This window comes from Belonocnema kinseyi, chromosome 2 (assembly GCF_010883055.1).
Source record: "Belonocnema kinseyi isolate 2016_QV_RU_SX_M_011 chromosome 2, B_treatae_v1, whole genome shotgun sequence".
In the NCBI taxonomy this organism is placed as follows: domain Eukaryota; kingdom Metazoa; phylum Arthropoda; class Insecta; order Hymenoptera; family Cynipidae; genus Belonocnema; species Belonocnema kinseyi.
In genome coordinates this window covers 69,483,750-69,505,253 of record NC_046658.1, presented here as the reverse complement: position 1 = coordinate 69,505,253, position 21,504 = coordinate 69,483,750, and the positions used below count along the sequence as shown (strand labels likewise).

Here is a 21,504-nt window from a genome sequence, read left to right as displayed (position 1 = left end):
TTACAGTGCTTAATAAGCTAATCCCTCTGTAATTATTGCACTTGCTTTTATCTCCCTTTCTCTTGTATATTGGTACGATAATCGCTTCTTTCCAATCGTCTGAGAATCGTGAACTGAGAAGTAAACGTCATTTTTTTTCTGTGCCAATAACATTATAGAATGGCTGCTAAGTGACAAATACTATAAAATAGTAATAATATTCTGTGCTTCCAGGGGGCGAAGAGGTGAATGGTGTTTAACGCTTATTTTTACTGCATAAAAAAGGTATGTTATGAATAGACAGAATATGTTTCAAATAAAGTAAATGAAATATTACATGCGTAAACTTTAAATTAACATAGCCTACATTTACTGACAACCATTAGGGAAAACAGGTGAATCTGAACATAACCGTTTGAAGTTTCGAACGCAACCATGGAAACTATCATAAACTTGATCCGAAGATGCACGGACTTGGCCGAATGGCCGATCCAAAGCAACTTTAAAGGCGCGAAATATGAAAATACCCCTGTATAATGGCTTCTCCCCTGCTGTTGTGCAATTCGGATAGCATTCAACTCGCCATGTATGTAAGCCCCAGCGTGTCCACCCTGTATATGTTTAATTAAATAAAAAGTACACCAAAATTGTGGAGATTTTAAACTTTGAACAAGTATAATCATATTTCTTTGTTAATAGGATAGTATTTAAAATAAATGCTTAATATTGCAATTAGAAACATTTGTAAGATTTTATAAGTCTTGGATAATATCTATATAAAAAAATTGTGAACTACTGTGAACTTTTAACTTCAGTATTGCTTAAATAGACTGTATCTAGTCGTCATCGAGTCTAGAAATTCAGAACGACGAGACACTTCGATTTTAATAATTGAATGGGTGCCCGGAACAAGGGCATATGTCAGTTGTAAAGAATGACAACAGAGGTCAGGAAAATCGAATTATCTGTTGAGAAGTGAAGGAAAGTCATTTGCATTATCCCAGTTTTCCAATGCTCCTGCACAATTTGGAAATCGTGACATAGGCCCTTGTTCCGGGCACCCATTCAATTAATTTCATACAATATAAAAATAATTAACTCAACATTACCAGACGAAACGGGCCCTGCTTTCACCTTCACTTCGCCGTTGCCAAAGTCGCTAGATTTCGCATTGGTTCCTTTGAGTTGAGCTTTCGGAGAAGAAGTAAAAATTAGAATTTGGTAAGGCCATGTAATACTTACCCTACTACTATCTTACCGACATTTTTCTTCAGAAGTTCACATTCACACAAAATGAGAGATCTAGTTGAAAATTTGAGAAATTAAATATAAGGCACTAAGGAACGTTTGTACTCTTCAATTTGTAGAATTACTAAACAAATCCAATACGAATTTTGTTTTCATTCTACAAATTTCATATCATAGAAATGTTCCTCATGAGAGTAAATTTAATTTTATTTGTCCAATTTTCAAGCAGATATCTCATTACGTGTGGACGTCGTTGTGGATAAAAAATATTGGCAAGGTAGTAATCGATCAAGTATGACATGGCCATAAAATATGAAAAACTAGATTCTAATAAAACATGACTTATGCCTATCATGCACCAACACCTTGTGTGCTTTGACACGTTCGTTTCACATGGCGTCAAAACGCAATTGCGCATTTTTAAATTTGCATCTTTAATTTAGTGATCTGATACTTCGATAAAATAGTGGAATGTTAAGACTTAAGACTTCAAATGCACTATCTGTTATGAAGCGCATAAATGAACTTTGAACCTCAATACTGGCAAATAATTACTCTCATGTTTATGGATTAGGCTCCAGAGAAATAACTCGAATCTTCTTTCACAAATTTCAATCTTAATTACAAATTCTGCAAAAATTTATGAAAATAGACTCTTTCACTTCTTTAAATCAAATAAAACTTAAACAATCACAAGCCTCATGGTGCTATGGCATTTTGGCATAAAAAATCGAGGCTATAGGATATATTCGTTCGTAAAAAATAGCTGAACAATAAGCGTGTAAAAAATTGAACAAAAAATCTCTATAAGGAGAAGCATTGAAAGTGTCCTTTACAGTTTGAAAATTACTAGTTTTTTTAAGTGGACGAATTCTATTCTATTTTCAAGTCTACATGTGTTTTAAAAAATGTCAAGAAGACTCCAGTTCTTAAAATTAGAAACATCTCAATTTGACCTATTATAAATCCCAAAATCCGTTTAAAATTAATTTATTTTCCAAACCTTAATTAAAAATCAGATTTCATAGCTTCTCAAGTATCCTACGAAGGATTAAACTAAATTTTACAAACTAAACTGATGTTCAAAGTCTAAGAATTTGAAACCTCACATTTTACACAGCAGTCTTCCAAATATGAATAATAATCGTGAATTCAAAGTTCTGAAAAATAAAACAAATAATAATGAAGTTTGAAGCAAAACTCAAACTTTAAAAATCGTCGTATTTTTTTAAAACGTTAGAATTCAAACAATATAATCAATATAATTCTCAAACAAATATTTTATCTTCTTCTGATAATTCGAAAAAACTCGATATTGAACATTCAAATTGAATATACGTTAATCAATCAGCATTCCCGCCTTAGAATCATTCATTCCTCGAGTCTTTTGATTACTTTTGAAATAGATAAACAGAAAATTAACTTGTGATAAATTTTAACTGAAATTATTAATTGCCGATAAATATTTCGTGATTGATCCAAATCGTGTAGAAGACAATCTTATATTGACTTTGATTTCTCCTACAAAGAGATAAAACTTGTATTAGTTGCGTATGAAATAGCTGATGAAGGCATTGCACTTTATTATAATTATGGTTATAAGGCTTTCCTATCGTCCGCGGCGATTTAACGAATAAAATATTCGAGGTCAAAGATCATTGGCGTAACTTGTTCATCATTGGCGAAGAATTTTTATCATTTATATGCAGGCGCCACGCAATGAAACCAGACAAAACGCTCGTGTGAAAGGACACTCACGTTTAATGGGGGACTCTGATCGTTCTGGAGAGACGCTCTTCGAGCTGATTGGAGAATAAAAGGCCAGATCCCCTTCAGTCCCGAAACTGTTCGGTGAATAAAAATTGTCTTGTCCCTCGGAGATTTCAACCCCGAGTCTTTCGCCAGAATTTTCGTGGGCTAGGATTGGATTTGCTTTCTGAGAAAATGTATTGACATTATTCACTTCTCTCCTTCCTTATTTTTTAATCTAATCAACAATCAAGGTGACCACTCAAATCTCAGATACAAATTCCTAGCCATTTGCCGATTTAAAAGTTTTTAACCACTTTAGAACCTTTTTTAAAAAACTTCTAAGTTTAATATGTTGAATTTCACGGCCTTTAAAAAAAAGACAGTGTTTAAAAATAAAACTATTATAATTCGTCATTCAAAACTGAAGATTTTGAGACATAAAATTCGATCATACTAGTTTGTAAATGGAAAAAGCTATAATAGAAATTTTTATAAATTCCTGAGTGAAAAATAAATTCAGTGCCATCTTCTTGGTCATTTTTGATTTTTCAAAAATTCCACATAATTTCCAGTATTTCCTGATCTTTGGGTCCAGTGGCCACCCTGATCTCTTTAGACAAAATTTCCTTCTGTCAAATTTTATAGAATAATATTCTTAAGACAAAAAATCTCTTTCCCCAGACAAAACAAAAAGATAAAAATTTGATTTTTAACTTTTATATTTTTACCTGAACTGGTTCTGAAGTTGTCCTCTTCTTATAATCTTCAGAAGACTTCATCAACTTTGATAGATCGTTACCTGCTTCATCAGCAAGTTCCTTTGCTTCAGTTAGTGAAACCTCATCATCCAAGCTTGTCTCGGTTGTGCCATCAGACGAACAGTAACCATCGGGCTGAAATTTGTAAATCTTCCTGATTATTTGTGAACTCGAAATTTTGCAACATCTACCATTTCAGGGTGGTCACTCAAACTTTTTTAAAAATCCAGGCTATTTCCCCGTTGACATTCAAGCATTTATAATAATTATTATTCAATACTAATTGCTTTATTATAAATTTTGTTGTGGAAAATAATCAAACATTTCAGATCTCAAAACAGGAGATTGATTTACAACCAAATGGTGGAATTTTTTAGCAAAAGATACGCAATTTCAACAATAAAGTTGAATTTTTAACCAAGAAAGATGAATTTACTACCAAAAAAGATTACGTCTACCAAATAGTTGAATTTTTAACCAAGAAAGATGAATTTCCTAGCAAAAGGGTTAATTTTCTAACAAAATATGACTTTTTAATCCAATTAATTTTCGACCCATAAATATGACTTTTAACAAAATAATTAAATTTTCCACATATAGCAACATTTTAAGCAAAAGGATGAATTCAGAATCAAAAATATAATAGTATAAAGTTTTAAAATGAAAAATAATTAACTTTCAACCAAAAAATACGACTTTTCTACCAAAAGATAAATTTTAAATCCAAAAGGACCAATTTTTTATCTAAAAAGACGAATTTTAAAAAAAGTTGAATTTTCGCTAAAAATATGAATACTGAACAAAAAATATAATGGTAGACTCTTCAGTTAAAACAAAATTATCTGTCGAACAAAACTTGTTGGCTTTTCTTATTGGGTTCTATTAACTCAGTTCTCATTTGTGCGAAAAAACGAGAAAAAGTGGATTTTTTCAAAACAGGGAAAAAATAGGAATTCTCTGAAAATTCTCTGAAAATTTGAAATCAGTTTTTCTCGAAATGCAGATTTTAAAATTATTTGCGAAACATATAAAGTAATCCTAAATTATAAATTTATAATACCAATTATTAGTAAGTAATCATATAAATTTATGTTACCTATGTAATTACTATCTTAAATATATAAAAAGGAGGTTTTCGTTCTCAAATATAAAAGGAACTTTCATTTTTGAACGAAACACTAAGTGAAATTCCAAATACATAGTTTTCGAAGAGCGAGACGATATTGATTGAAAAAGTGAAACCAAATCTGAAAAATTTTCGGGGTAAAAAAACATTTCTGGTTATTTCCCGGCCTTTTTCCCGGTGCTCAAAGTTCTTCGCTAATACCGGTTTTCTCGGTCAGTGGCCACGCAAAGAAAAATCGTTTACTGAATGGATTCAATTCTTGAAAAAAAAACAGAAGCAGGTTTTTCTTTTGAAGACTAATCACCAAACAAATTAAAGTTACCAATTATGTAATTGTCAATTGACACTACGTTAACGCTAGACAATTTTGCATGCTTTACTGTAAGTAATGAAAAAACTAATCTAATTGCGAATCAAAGCAGTTTTCATGATAGAAAAAATACTGACTCAACGATAAGGTGATAACAAATTATTTTTTTTATTCGTCTCACTTTCGTTAAACTGTACTTTGCTCTTTCTCGAATTATTTTTTTCTTGTAATTTCTTGGTCCAGATTTACAGAATAAAAATATGCAAAGCTAATAGTAAGATATTGTTTTTATTTTTCGTTAAAATCGCAGAACTTTGAACTTTTTACGCTTGAGGATGCAAAAAATCGGTGCCTAATCTCTTTATGTGCAAATTAGCAATTTTAATGATAAGATCTTTGTTTCAGACGCCGAATGACTTCTAAAACCAAAGACATATTTTTTTACGTGTTATTAAAAAACTAAAAGTATAAGTAAAGCAGACTTCCTATCAAAGTGTAGCCAGGCTATCTGTTCAAGTAGGGTCAAGTCTCAAGGTTTTCTCGTTACAAGTTTACGAGATGCATACTAACACTTCTAAAATTTCGCATACCTTGTATGTACGAACATAATCTTCAGCCAAATTGATTTTTTTCTCTATAGAATTTTATGTGTTTTGAATCATAGAATTTGAATAACGAACAACTTTAAATAGTAAAATTTAAGAAATAAATAAGTTCAAGCTAAAGAGCATCTCAGAATTGAGAAAGTGCAAAATTTTAAATTCGAAGAACATTAAAATAGGAAATTCAAGATTTGTAAATCAAGTTTTCTCGATTCAACCATTCCAAACTAATTTTTAATTTTTAACTTTCAGATGTAAAAAATTTGAAACTATATAACGTTACATAGATCAATTTTTAACTAGTTATTGACTTTAATTCTTGTTACTTTTAATTAGCCTATAGTTATAATATTTCTAATTCATTCAAGCATTCAAAATTGAGTAGTTCTGAATTTGAAATAAATTGAAGAACTAACTAATTTTAAATCTATCCAATTGCTCTTAAGTTTTCCTAAATTCATATAATTAAGCTACTTTCTAAAAATAAGATTGTATATATCGCAGCAATTTTCTCTTTCTCTAGAAATAATTTGTATACTCTGAATAACTTACAAGAAAATCGGGATCATCGTTGCTGTCCTCAGAAGCTAAACGATTGACTTTAGAAATAAGAGTCTCTTCCTCAGATTGGCTGGAATCATCATCAGTAGAAGCTGTGACTTCACCAAACTTGCGTTTTGAATCAGAACGATGAGGACTGGTAGTAGACTCTGTAGTAGATTTTTCCTCGGATGGTGCTGTAGGCTACAAAAAAAAATCCTCACACATTGTATTGTATTTAGAAACTCTAACCTGACTTTTGTGAAAAAAATTGTCTTCTGCAAAAAGAACTCTTTCTACTTTGAGCCTAGTTAAATAAGTCGCCATTTTGTCAAAAACTGAAATTATATTGAATTAAAATAAAATCCCTCATAAAAAAATCTCTTATACTTTTCGGATTGAGTGTAAAGTCAGGGGAAAACGTTTAAAATTGCGATTCGCTCTCTTTTGACATGAATGAAAATATTTTTTTAAATCGCATTGATAAACATATTCTCGTATCCTCAAATGTGAAATTAATTATGATAGTTTGTCTCTTTTCAGACTTGTCGGTAGACTCTGCTCATTCAAATACTTATCAGAAGGTCTGCCCCAGCTCTATTTTTATTCGAAAAATGTTCGAGATAGATGCCCGATGATAAACAAAGTCTGACTTCAATATTGTCTTTTAAAACTATTTCTCATTAATCTGCATCCTTGATACAATAATTTCTTACACTGTTGAGAATATCCACTCTATTTATTCGTTAAAATATCCAAGACACTAAATAATAATTACATACATTAATTTAGAAAATATTATTAAAAATTAAATACTAAAAAAAGACAAAAACACTGTTCAGAATTTCCCCAACCTTCCCGTGTTTTCTTTTTAATTCAGAACATGCAAGCGCAGTCTCCAAAAGAATCAGACATTGTCGATGGCCCTCTTCCACAGTCCTCTGCGTCGTGAGTGGTGCGCTCCCGCCACAATATGGGCCTTGCCCACATCGACTATTATAATACGATACAAAATCACCATGCAGTTTTAATTTCTAAATAAACTTTCCCCGTCAACCTTACATCAATTTGCTCAATTTTTGTAAATCGATTCAACATCCCCTTTATTTTAAGTTATGAGGTTAACTAAAAACATTAAACAATACACTTGTTGGTTTCAAGGCAGTGGAGAAAGGAGAGAGTAGCACGCAAATTAAAAAAAAATCCTCGTTTTTTTCTCAATCAATAGAAAAATAAAGTATTCAAAGTAGAACAATTCTTAATTTTTAGGATTTTAAATTAAAACATTAAACAGTAAAAATTCAACAATTTCAAGGCAATGACTTTCGAAATTTAATTCAAATATCAAAACTATTCAAAATGTCGATCTAAGAATTTGAAATAAATTATTATTTATTTAAAACATTTCAAATAAATTGCTAGAGTCAAAGGTTATTAATGGAGTTACCAATTATGTTAAATTTCTCAAATATTAATTCCCGAACGATGTCAATTTTTTTAACAATCTATTTTTCGATTCTAAACAGGACAAAACATGCTAAATATGCTTTTGTAAGTTCGGATTTTCTCAAAGCTGGTTGATTCAAAATGCGACCCAGAATGTATAAAAATTTCCACCCAGTACGAATAATTTTTCAAAAGTTGACACGTTAATTTTTTAAAAATTGAAAAATTGTAAATAGTTATATATCTTGTAAATAATCATAGGTTTCTAATTAAACCTGAGGAATGTATTTTCAATAGAAAAGACACTGTATGAGAAAAACATACTAACTTTTAATATTTGTAAAAGGAGAACATTTTTTATTTTAGCACAATGGATTATACCATAGCAATTTTGATATACTACTGAATCCCAGAATTCAAGAGAACGCAAAATAATTCTAACGGATTCGAAAGAATCCAGTCGTAAAGCAGAAAATTTTTCTATTTACTATCCAATACTTACTAAAAAATATGCTGTAACGATTCAAATTTAAAAATGTAAGTAATGCAAGTATTAAAGTATTAAATTAAGATTTTTTAACAAAAGCCACTGAAAAGTAGTTTTTAAAAGGAGCAAGACTAGTAACTTAAATATATTTGAATTTTAAAATCTGTTGGAAAACTAAAAAAAAATTGACATAATGGCGGCGGTTTTTCTGAAAATATTCAAAGTCAATTTACTCAAAAACCCCATACTTTTTTCACAATAAAATTGTCTTTTCGATAAAAAAGAAGTTTCCAAGGATATTAGGCGTATTGTCGTAAAAATTTTGAAAATAACGCGGGATAGAATAAAGTGTCACGAGATATTTTTGTAAAATTTTTTTAGAATAACAAATTTCTTGCCTCAACTATCATGGAATATACTATTTAGATCAGGCGAATCTAGAAAAAAAAATCGAGAGAAAAACCGGTGGGTTTTTTTTTGAGTAAAATAACTTTAAATATTTTCAGAGAAACAGCCACGAATTCGGTCAATTTTGATCTCTTGTCGGAGGAAGACGAGAAACCATTTTTTGATAATCCATGTTTTCTACTTCAAATACTCAAATACTCATAACATTTCTTTCGGAAAATAGGTTGGATACCGAATATTTTGCCCGATTTGAAATGAATTGGGTCTAAATCAAAAATTTTCACCTCATATCCCTTCAGTTTGGAATTTTCCCTGTTAAAACTTCTAATGCAAAAATTAAACGAATTCCCGCCGAAAAGATAAATTGGTTATTATTTGCAGTTTTTTTTCTAGGTGATTTTTTGATTTGCTGATTTTGCGGCCACTCTGAAGGAAGAGAGTAGGAGGATTACTCACGGTATCAAAATTGTTGAAGATCCGGATCCTTTCTGGAGGCGGCGACGGTGAACTCCTAGATTTATCCAGACAAGAAAGACTCGAGAGGGTGAGCTGGATCGACCTTATTATCGTCTCCCTGGCCTCGTTCTTTGCCAACCCCTTGTCCTACACCCACCACCACGATTTATCGAGCTTTAAACGATTTTTTCAGGAACATTCAAGGACTTAAAGATTCCTGGTAGATTCGACGTCACATGCGAGATTGTCGTTAGTCTTACATGGGTTCTAATCACACAAAATTAAACAGCAAGTCTGTCTCTGGATCTTACCTTAGACGTAACTCTTCGGGCACGCATGCTCTTCAAACCGTTGTTCTTTATTGTCCTCAACTGCCTCCTACGCTTCTGCACGAATTTTACCTGCCGAAAACCGAAAATATAAAACTAGATTTAAAAAAATACACGCAAATATTACATTTTCAAAAATTCACTGCAGGAGCCAGTCTCTATCATGAAGATACACATTTTATAATGTTTTTTTTTTTACAAAGATTGTTAGTTTTAGAATAGTTTTATTGATAATATTTCTTCAAAAAATAAAACACAAATTTTATTTTTCATATGAAGAAAGGCCATCAAATTCTACATAGGACGAATAAATCCAAATTGTAAGGATTTCGTCAATTTTGTGACAAAACTTTAACTTTTTAGCTTCAAAATTCTCGAAACAAAAGTCATCACAATATGAACCGGTGGAGAAATTATTCTAATTAAATTTGAGTATACCAAACTTGAAATCCATTTAAATATGAGTACTTGAATTTTAAGTATCTAATTAATGTAGCTTTTGGATTCCAAAATATTTGAAATCATTTATATTTATTTTAATTTCGAAACATTTAATTAGAAAAAAAAGAACCCTGCAAATACATATAAAGTAAGAAATATGTTTTCCAAATTTTTCCTCTCGAAATTTGTGTGTTTGTGATGAAAACAAAATTTGATAGAATTTTATCCCCAATGGACAAAAAATTTATTTTTTGAGAGTACACTACATCCTAAAAATTTTTTTTTTTTAACGTAAGAGACACATTAGAATAAAATCAACTAATTAATTTGTTCAAACAAAAATTATTGACATTTTCATTATACTCTGAAGAATCGAGCACGATGCATGGTATGCTCAGACAGTAGACAAAGGCGATTTTAGTCAGCCCATCGAATTCAGGAATTGATCAAATAACTGCAATAATCAGCTAAAAAATATATTTATCATCCCATTAGTTTGTGCTTTCTTGGAAATTTCAAGAATTATCGAAAATGCCCGATGAACTTAACATTAATTTGGAAGAATGAAAATTGATTCCTTTGAAAATGTTTTTTTTTTCAGTTTGAAAGCAATTTTTCTAAACATTTAGTAATTCACTGGAAAAATGTCTTACCACTTCACTAGGCTGAATTGGCGGATATCCTATTAAGAAAGCTCCAATGTTGACTCCAACCTTCAAGATTCGTAACATAATTAGTGCTGGGAAGAAGAGTATCCATGGAAGCGGCCTGACAAGTCGAATCTCTCCGAAGGACTTTCCATTTTCGTCTAAAGTAGAGAATTAAAAACAATTATATTACCTATCTTACTTTTATCCTTCAAAAAAATTCTAAACTCAAGTTTTTTTTAGAAAAACCTTCATATTAAAAAGATATTACATTTGAGATTTAAAAACACATTAGTTTACAATTTTACACAATCTAAAACTGAAAACTATTTAATTTAAAGTCTAAAGATTAAAGTAACAATAACATCGATATGAATTAATTAATTTAAAAGTAACGAGGATAATACAACATCTTCTGAAAGACAAAAATGATTAATATTCTCATGGGTATTAATAAAATGATAATTTATTATTAACCTGCTGCTGTTTCCTGGATTGGAAGACTCCATTGTGCAGATTTTTCAACCACCCACAAAATACGATCAATCAATTTGAGAACAGTTTGACCAAGAGAGATACGTGCTAATGATTCAATACTGGAAATGACTAAACCGTTGACCCTCTCGGCGATTCTGGTTGACATCTGCATAGTCATTTAATAAGTTCTTATCAGCACAATAATTATTCTGTATCACAAATTCAAGAAAGTGTTCAACAAGTTTAAACAATTAAAAAACTATAAAAATATTGTATGCAAAAATACTAATTTTATTCATATTCTGACAAAAGGCAACTTACCGTTGCTGTACTTCGTTCCAGCGTCATTAACTTACTCCTAAAACCAAAATGAAAAACAATATTATAAATAACTTGTCAACCTAAAATATAAGGAATGTATAGTTTATCGACAAGATTTTTTTATTTAAAGGATGTTCTATGTTTAAAAAATGTAAAAATAATGCCTAATTTCATTTTAAAATGTCTAAAATTAATATTAGGATACGAAATTCTGAAATAGTTCAATCTTTTAATTTTCAATTAACACATTTTTTAATTTATTCATTTTGTAACTTGCATTTTTTTAATTGCACACTTTTGCAAAAATTCAATGTGATTCCAATCAAATTTATACATTTCTGTCTGAAATTTTATTTTTTAAACTTTGAATTCGGAATTGCCTAATTCCAAATGTATTTGCATTTGAAAATTTGATTTGAAATTATTTAACATCAACCTCTTATTGTTTAAAATTTGCAATGATTTCAATTAAAAATGGCTAAAATGATAAGGTTTCATGTGAAGCTGTAAAACTTAGAACAATTTCAATTAGCAATTGACAACTTTGAAATATTCTAATTTGAAATTATTCGGAACAAAACTTCTTCAAATTATAATTCTTCCAACTACATTTCAAAGTTTCTGTTTTAAATAAAATTGCACTATTGTGGATTTCATTTAGGAATTGTACAATATGTGAGAAAGATAAATTTGAAACTAAATAACTTTGTATATCTCAGTCTGTACCAATTGAAATTTGAACTGTTTCCATTTAAAAATCTGAAGATGAAACAGAATTTTTAAAAAGTGACTAAATTGATTTTTGAAAAAATATCCTGAAGTGGAAAAAGGTAGTCGCTGATAGGCTTAAAACTGAATAAGATTTTCTTAGTAGGTTTGAAATTTCTATTTGCAAGAAAATGTAAGTGAACTCAATTGAGAGAAGAAAAATAAGAATACCTTGCTAATATGACTTAAATGTGTGATTCCAAGCAGTAATGTCTCAGTTATAAATAAACAATAAGAAAAGAGGCGTCGATAGTCATTATCGAGAAGGCACGACCTCATCACGTATCACCATGACACAACGTACATATCCTTACTTTTATTTAGTGACTTGAATGTGTATACTTTTTGTTGAAAAATAAAAATAAATCTTCAAGATTCCATTCTTTAAGAGGCTACGGCTTTATTTCATTGTTTTGTATTATTACACAATAATAATTGTCTTTTCATCCATACTGGAAACAAATCTCCAACTCGTATTTTTAAACAGTATATACTAATTTATGTAAAATAACTAATTTAACGTAATAAATAATTAAGACACTATTAATTTAAAATTTAAATATAATATTTTTCTTCTATTTGTGCTCTTAGTTAATAATTATCCACTTTTGGTTATATTATCCACTGTAGCGAGGTTTCCCCTACATATTTTCACTATTCGTTCCAAAAAGTTAGACTAACCTTCTCACCGTACACTAGTGCGAATTCGCACCGGCAAAATCTTTAAATTGCTGGGATTTTCCGTATTCGCTTTCCCCATGTATATTCCTATTACAACAAATATGAGGGAAAATATAGAGCAAATATGAGGTCACTTGGCTTCGGAACATAACATTTGTGGATTTTAGTGTTGATCACTTACATTTTTATTTTAAAAAAAAGGAAAATTCAATCATTTTTAAAATATTAACAGACGGTAGTACAATTTATTAAATTAAATTGAAAAGAAAACAAATTTTTGCTTGAAATCACCATCATAAATAAATTTGATATTGATAAAATTTTTTTACCTACATTTTGGTAATGTGTTTTCAATAATAATCAATAATAATAATCAATCATTCAAAAATCAATCATTATCTATTAATTAACTACATCACAGATATTTCATGATAAGTAAATGGTTTTATTGCATTTCATTGTTATTAAATATATTCACTCGTATTTGTCCACTCTAAAATCACGAAATTCCCGTTTCGAAAATATAGTAACTTCGGGAGCACGGGAAAAATACTTAGCATGATTCGATCACTTTTTTCTTTATTTTTCCTTCAAATACAAGGTTTAAACTAAAAAAATTGCGTTGGTTTTGTTGAATTTTGTTGAAATTCAAAAAGCACAGTATTTTAAAGAAAAAAAATCGGTTTTATAAAACATAGTTGTTTTATAACAATTTTTCAATAACATAACGTATTTTTTCGTTAATTTAAATTGCAGCAGTGTATTATACGGGAAATTGTACCCCAAAATCATATACCTATCTATATGTTTAGAACGTTTTTTTCATCTATAAAGCAGCTGCTGAAATCGTGAAATCCCAATTCACACTAGTTTACTGTTTTCGGATGCTGGAATGAATATTACGATGAGTAGACTAACCACAGTTGATTAAAAAAATAAAATAAAAATATGACACCACAGTAATACAGTATAAATAATTAATAAATTTTCAGCTTTTTAGGTTTTGCAATAAGATCGCATAAATAGATTTTCAACTTGAATCCCCTCCTTCTAAATCTGAATTAACACTAAGAATTGAAAGAATATTAATTACTATACTATTTAGTGGCGAAGTTTTAGACGAATTAAAAATAATTGAAGGGTTCGCGGTCTAAACCTGTTAACTGAAATTTTTTCGAAATTGATTTTTTTGTACATTCTGGAATATTTTTTATATGCAGTTAATATCCCGCAAGCGATGCGGCAAAATTCCTTTTAGGTTTTTTTAAAATGGATTTTTGAAAATCTCGTTTTGGTATCTAAAGCATAGGTCCGCGATCTAAACCTGTTAACTGCTTGTGGCGTTTTTTGAGGAATCCGTGCTTTTTATCTTTGTCTTCGTCGTCTGCAGATCACTGTAAAGACGAAGGTGAGCGACACGTCTCGATTACTAACACTCAGCTAATGTTTGCAATAAACTATTTTAAATTTTTGCAAGCACATATATGTTCGGCTTGCAATTCCAAATAATTGGACATATAAAACTTTCCCGCAGCTTGAAAAATGACGCAGAAAAATGCGAACTTGGGGGAAACAATAGGAACGCAGCGGTAGAACACTGCAGATAACATGTTTAGACCGCTGGACCCCTGGTAGATAACATATGAATAGCTTTCAATTGGCATATAACGTCCAATTTCGGTTTAAGTTTTATAAAACAAAAATCATTTTGCAGTTTAAAAAAATATTGAACATTGCAAAAATAACAACGATTTTCCTTCGGTTTGTAAAATTTCTGAAATGTCAGTTAACATGTTTAGACCACGGACCTTTCAATTCTTCTATGCTCGCCAAATTTCGCTGAACCTGTATCAGCCCTTTTCATTTTTCCCTGGGAGCACCGAAAATATTTAAAATTAATTTTTTCTGAAAATAAGATCTCCTTTGCTCCGTTGGGAATCGAACCAAAGAACTTCCGACTGCCGGTCGGGTGATTTTCCCTTAAGCTACTAGAGAGATTGAAAGATGAATCCTTGTAAAACAGATTCCTTGTAAATTTGACCAAAAATAGTTGTGCTATGTTCGTCAAATTTCGGTGAACCTAGAGGGTTACGTAAAGTTGTATCTGGTTACAAATTATCTTCGTTTTACTATTGCGATTTTAATTAAATAATTTTTTTTAATACTCCGTCACTTCAGACTTTCAATTGCTTGAAGATAAATCTTAGTTTTACTACAATTTTATTTCTAAATTAAAAATGATAAATCCATATATATCGTGGATAAATATTATATTAAACTCTCGTGTATTGTAAAATTCTGAAAAAAGTGATTTGAAATGTTTGAATCGAAAGATTCGAATAAAAATTTTCTTCTATATAGTTTCTTCAATCAAGAAAAAGTTGACTAGATTTAAGAATACAATTTGAGAGACGCGATTAATGATTCAAATTTATAGCCATAATACATGAGACTTTTATTGCAATGTCTTATCATTATTACGATGTTTACTGGTTTTCGTTATCATATTTCTCTTTTGTACCCGTAGTCCAGGTCCTATTGACCGATCATCGTATCTCAAATATTATTTTTATAACTAGGAAAAATCCAAGTGAAATACGAAAAATGAAATTTTGTAATACAAATGCAAAGTCATAAAAAAATTCGAGTGTCGATTTAATATATTCAATATAATAAATTTAAATATTAGAAACTAGAGTTATTTATAATCATCCGAAAAATTCATTCTCAGATTATTGAATTGAATTCTTTCTTTTAAATTAAAGAATATATTACAATTAATAACCCACAAATATTCTCAATTATTTCTCAATTCTAAATCCACCTGACAGTTACAATAATATTTAGAATTGTATACACGCGCCTATTTCGCATGCAAAAGGTTAACCGAAGATCAATTTACATGTTTACAATACCCAGTAGTCGAGCTTTTCAGGACCTTTGATAAATTCACCTACCATACATTTTCTGCGTGAATTAAAACCCATTTTTCTTACTCGGAAATCATTTCATCTTAACAGTTTTACTATTTTTAATGATATAATTTTAAATGGTCTAATTGGGAACGCCTTAAATCTAATATAGATTAATTAATTACGCTTCCAAAACGAAATAATTCAGAGAAGAAAGTTTTATTAAATTTTGTCTAGTCCTAAAATTTAGAAGACTTGAATCAAGAAAAATGTTCTTGCGCATAAAGATTTGGATTTTACTCAAATACGATTATTATGTAGACTTACACGTAGAAAAAGAAACGAAAAACATTACTTACAGTGGTCCACACGCGACAATTAATTTCTTGAGTTCTCGGCTATTCACTGGAACCACTAAAACTCTTACGCGATCACAACTTCTATTACTTCGCATGTAACACTACGACCGGCGGTGAACTGAAAAGTAAAGCCCGTAACCGCGATTTTCTGAAGAGAGCAGGGCCGGCACTAATCACTCTGAACCTGACTTCTTATTATTAAATCGAAAATCAAGATAAATTAGAACTAATATCCAGTGGGAACGACTGAAAAATCCTGAAAAATCCCGACAATGTAAAATCCTGGAATGATAAAATTCCCCACAGAAAATTGAGACGGCTGAAAAATCCCTAAAAATAAAAATCCTGACACTGTAAATTTCTCAAATGTGATAAAAATCCCAAACAGTTTATAATATTACCGAATTTGAGATTTCCAGCATTATTAAATGTCCGAACTAGGATATTCCCGAATTTAAGAAATTGATTTTTTTTAATAATATTTATTTCTAAAAATACAATAATTAAATATTTTGATTGAAAAAAAATTCACCCAGAAATATATTTTCTTCAATTATTGTTGTTTTAAATTCAAATGATTATTTTAGAAACCTCAAACAGGAAAAATAATTGCTTATACAAATATTTGATTATTATATTTATAATAAATAAATCATACTTATGACGGAATCTATTTTAAATCAGACAGGTTCTACACTTAAAGTCACAGAATTTCTCGGGAACATAATATGTTGTTTTTAGAGGAAATTAGGCGATACGTATTTTTGAGATTTGTGAATAAAAAACTTTCGGTAAGTTATGCATATTTGAATTTTCGGTTTAATTTTTAAAAAATCGTTTCTTTAAAGCTATATAACTTTTTATCTAATTGAGATATTTAAGATTCCTTTAAAAATTCCGATAGAACTTGTCGCCTTCTTTCGAAAATTCGATGTCGATTTTCTCAAAAAAACGACACTATTTTTTTTGTCCATTTTCGTATGCGTTAATTAATTCTGAATATTTTCTACATTTTCTCATGGATTTCGAAAGAAGGCAATAAACTCTACCGCAATTTGGAAACGAATCTTAAATATATAAATTAGGTCAAAAGTTATATAACTTTGAAGAATAAAGTGTTTTTTTTTTAAACTAAACCAAAAAATCAAATACGCGAAATACTTTGCGAAATTTTTAGTTCACAATTAAAAAAAAAAGTATCGCCTAATTTCCTCGAAAAAAGTAACATATTTTGTCCCCAAGAGATTTTGCCAACGACTTCAAGTGTAGAACCTCCCTGATTAAAAGAAATTCATTGTTTAAATTCAGAAATTTTCTAGTAAGGAATTTTATTATTCAGGAATTTCACATTGTTTGGAATTTTATTTTTGAGGATTTTTCAGCAGTCCTAGAAAACCTCCGAATTATGAAATATCCGAACTAGAAAATTCCCGAATTTTAACAATTAAAAACTGTGTTTTAATCAATATTATTTATTAAATAAAAAAAATTGAACAGTTTTATCAGAGAAATTTTTATGTTTATTTTTTCTTTAAATTATTGTTTGAATTTAAAATAACATTAATTGAAAAAATATGTTTCTGGATGCAAATTTTTGATTGAAATGTACATAGTATTTAAAAAATGAAAAAATCGTGTGTTAATAAAGGACAAAAATTAAAAATAAACGGTTCGGAATGCTTTCTTTAATATAAATATTTTATTATTGTATTTATTAAAATAAATAATATTGGTTAAATTTTTTTAATTATTCAAATCGGAGAATATTCTAGTTCGGATGTTTTATAATTTGGAAAGTTTCTGTCGATAATTTTAATATTTCGTTAATTTTATCATTTTTGAAATTTTACTATTCGGGAATTTTATTTTTGGGATTTTTCAGTCGTCCTATCTAATGCCCTCATTTTTTATTTAACATTTTTTAAAATTTTGATTATCCTGGATTTTTTATTCTAGATTTTTTATTTAAAGCAAAAACAATTTTTATATATTTTATTCATATACAATACATTTCTATATAGAAAAAATCACTTTTTCATAGAAAAAAGGCAACATCTCGGGCGACACGTATTTTTCCAATTCAGGGAAAAAGCAATTTGAAACGAATCAGTTTTTTAATTTGATAAGGTAGTTTTCAAAAGTGGGTTTTCTATAGCTATATATACAATATAATAAGAATAACAAAGTTCTTTTCGATTCTGAACCCGAACTCGAGACTAAGTTGCACCTTCTTAGTCAAAACAATTTTTCAACAAAAAAATTCAAAATCGGATATGATTTGAGATTCACTATTTGAGTTTTTTGTCTTGATTTTTGGTTTATTTATTGTGTCAGTGTCTTGAAAATGTATGTATTAAATTTGTATACATATCGAATCATCTCCTTTTACATTACCATTATTTAAAATAATTTAATGAAAATTTTTTAATTAATTTTTAAGAAAAATATTAATTAAATTAAAATAATTTAATAGCAGTTGTGAAAATTTGGTCGCTGGATTCTTGGTTTTCTTTTCAAGAATTCTGCAAATTAACTTGATTATTGGACGTTAAATAGAATTTAAAATTCGTTTTTAATCTCATTTAAATGTATTAAATTGTTATGTACAATAATTGTCATATGATAGTAATATAAAAGAGGATAATTCCATATGTATGCAAATTTAATCCATACATTTTCAAGCCATTCAGAAAATAAAAGCAACGAAAAATCAAGAAAAAAGTAGAAACTCAAATAAAGTAATTCTAAGAATCACTTTTTGTGATAGAAAACTAGCCTTTTTGTTGAGGCACATTCTGAATCACCGAATCGTCGTTAAAGAATGACAAAAAAGAGCAGGTATAATGTGTAGATAACCAATGAAAAGAAGCTATAATAAAGATAAAATTACTATTATGGTTCTTGTTATTGTTGTGTCAACGTTATTTGTTGAAATTTGCAATTTCATATTAGTTACATGTCTACTCATTAGTTTTTTTTACAAAATGATATTTTTTAAATAATTAATATAATCATACAATAAGTTAATTATAATATATTGTTGTGAATTGATACTTTATAAGTTTAGAACGTCGTTTTGAGATTAACATAGATAACTTCAGATATTTCACATTTATAAAATTAATCCAAATTAAGAAATTATATTCTTCAGATATATATATTTAAAATATATGTAAAACGTGCTATTTTAATATGATACTGCTAGAAACAGAATGAAATTCATAATGCGTCATTCTAAAGCTGTGCAAAATAAAAAAATTATTACAATGTTTTAAAAATAATCTTTGTGTTATTTAAGTATTTAAAATAGCTTACGAGAAGTACTACATTTGGTTTAGGTTAGAAGGGTAAAGAAATTTGATGTTTAAAAGTTACAATAAATGTTTACTTAATTTTCGAAAAATTGTTACTTCAGAAATCGTTTACTTTTCAGTTATATATCGTTTAAAGACTACAAGTATTCTTCTAGAAATATTATAACTGACCAAACTTTTTTCATAACATTTTTTCATCGTCGATTATTTGCAACAAATTTGGAAAATTCCAGTTCCTGAAAAAAACACCTCTACTCACAAAAATGGTTTAGCTTTTATTAAAATTGTAAATTTTCTTCCTTGTATATGGGCACATGTCCAGAACCTTTAAAGATATTTAGGTAATTTTAGTAATTTAAAAAAAAATGGTTTCAGTGTGTCTATTATATTATGAAGCATACTGTAAAAACGATTATAATTGCCTTAATATTTAAGGTTTTAAAATTTAAGTTTGAATGTTTTATTTTTAATTCAGACAGCATGTCTATACTTAGATAAAAGTTTTAAATCAGTTAATATCTTCTATTCTTTTTTTTTATCTGAAGATTTCAATTTTTGATTAAAAGAAAAATTTTCTATTGGTTCAAAAAATATGGCAAATTTTTTGTATATACAATTTTTGATATTAAACAATTGTAAATTTTAAAAAATGTTCTTAAATATGCATTACATCCAACAGATAGTTTTTTCACATGATTAAAAATATTGTATTTATTAATATCTATTTGAAAAAAGTTGTTTTCGCGTGTCCAATTACAGAATATAATTAATAAGTATCTTTAGCTAATACAGTCAAATTTCTAATGTTTTGTCTACAAAAATCTGTATCATTAATTTTCTTACTAAAAAGTCAAAGGTTCCAGACATATGTCCATATAAATAGAAATTTAGATATAATTGGAAAAAATGAAAATTGTGGTATTTAACTTAGAGATTCAAATATTTCAATTTGAAATTATGTAAATATGAATTTTAAATTATCCAATTTATGTTTTCATTTCAAAATAATAAAAATTAGAACTCTAGAAATAAGTCAATAGATTATTGGATCGAATATGCAATCATCTGAAATAAGATTAAATTTATTTTACAATTGAATTAAAGAATCTCGGCTTTACTTTCAATCCAACGGTAATTGCGCGTAATAGGAATAATTTTATTGCAATGCATGCAATGCTGTTTTAAACATAATTGTAGGCTTTCTAAAATCGTTTAACTCTGAATTTTCATTGTGACTTTATTTAAAGTTGGATTCTTGATACAATGTAAATTAAGATACCAAAGAATTCTTTCGAGCTCGCTTTTCTCACAGAAATGTCACAATATCGGCAACTTTATACTAGCGCAAAAAATGTATGGTGCCAAAAAATTCCTTTTTCAAAGAAATTCTCTCCTTAAAAAAATGTTAATAAATAAACGTTGCGCTAATGCAAGACGTAGTATTTGCAGTTCACGTACTTTCTTCATGCAAATAAAAAGTAGGCTGACAATAGTATTAATGACTCTTCATTTCAAATCTGACGAAGACAACCGATGTAAATCCCAGTCATCACAGTACCTATGGTTGGTAAAGAAGAATTGTTGGTCAAAGAATAGGTGGCAAAACAATTCGTTGAAAATATATATATAATTAGCTAGTGAAGCAAATTGAGATCAAAAATTCGTCGAGAAATCCCTTTAAAGTGGTTCTGTTTAAACTAATACTTGTGAGACACTACATCTCAAATGATCCAGCTACTCAAAATATATTTGTTTACTACAGGGACACGATGAAATGTTATGAAATAATATTTATTATAGTAGAACAGATTTATAATATAAATGAATTGGGATTTTTCAGTAAATTATTTTAATATTTTCAAAAAAATCAGTACCATTTTGTTAATTTTCAAGTATTTTTTTAATTCTCGGATGGATTTCGCAAGAAAACTAAAAGTTCTATCATTTTGTAGACAAAAAATTAAATACCTGTATTAATTTTAATAATGCCACACTTTAAAGATCAACAACTCTTTTTGTTAATCTGCATCATCAGCTTTATAAAACTTAAATATTGTGAACATTTATTTATTTAAAATGGATTCGGTCTGAGAAAGTCATATAAATTATAATTGTAAATAAAATTTTACTTTGACATTTGAAA

At 28.7% G+C, this 21,504-nt stretch overlaps 1 protein-coding gene across 4 annotated transcripts in view; it reads right to left on the bottom strand.

Moving 5' to 3' along the window:
* Nucleotides 1-16,211, bottom strand: part of LOC117167076 — an 18,963-nt gene extending 2,752 nt beyond the window's left edge. Inside the window, exons 1-10 of one of the 4 annotated variants that reach the window (XM_033351686.1) lie at nt 16,048-16,211; nt 11,328-11,364; nt 11,007-11,172; nt 10,536-10,690; nt 9,424-9,513; nt 9,113-9,259; nt 6,328-6,519; nt 3,708-3,872; nt 2,986-3,163; nt 1,089-1,169 (exon numbers count right to left, since the gene is read on the bottom strand). In XM_033351686.1, the coding sequence (XP_033207577.1) occupies nt 1,089-1,169; nt 2,986-3,163; nt 3,708-3,872; nt 6,328-6,519; nt 9,113-9,259; nt 9,424-9,513; nt 10,536-10,690; nt 11,007-11,172; nt 11,328-11,364; nt 16,048-16,142 (1,306 nt within the window). In that variant the 5' untranslated portion in view covers nt 16,143-16,211. Of the gene's footprint in view, nt 1-1,088; nt 1,170-2,985; nt 3,164-3,707; nt 3,873-6,327; nt 6,520-9,112; nt 9,260-9,423; nt 9,514-10,535; nt 10,691-11,006; nt 11,173-11,327; nt 11,365-16,043 lie in introns of all 4 variants that reach the window. The other 3 variants (XM_033351689.1, XM_033351688.1, XM_033351687.1) reach the window with 3 other exon arrangements.
* Nucleotides 16,212-21,504: the final 5,293 nt, after the last annotated feature.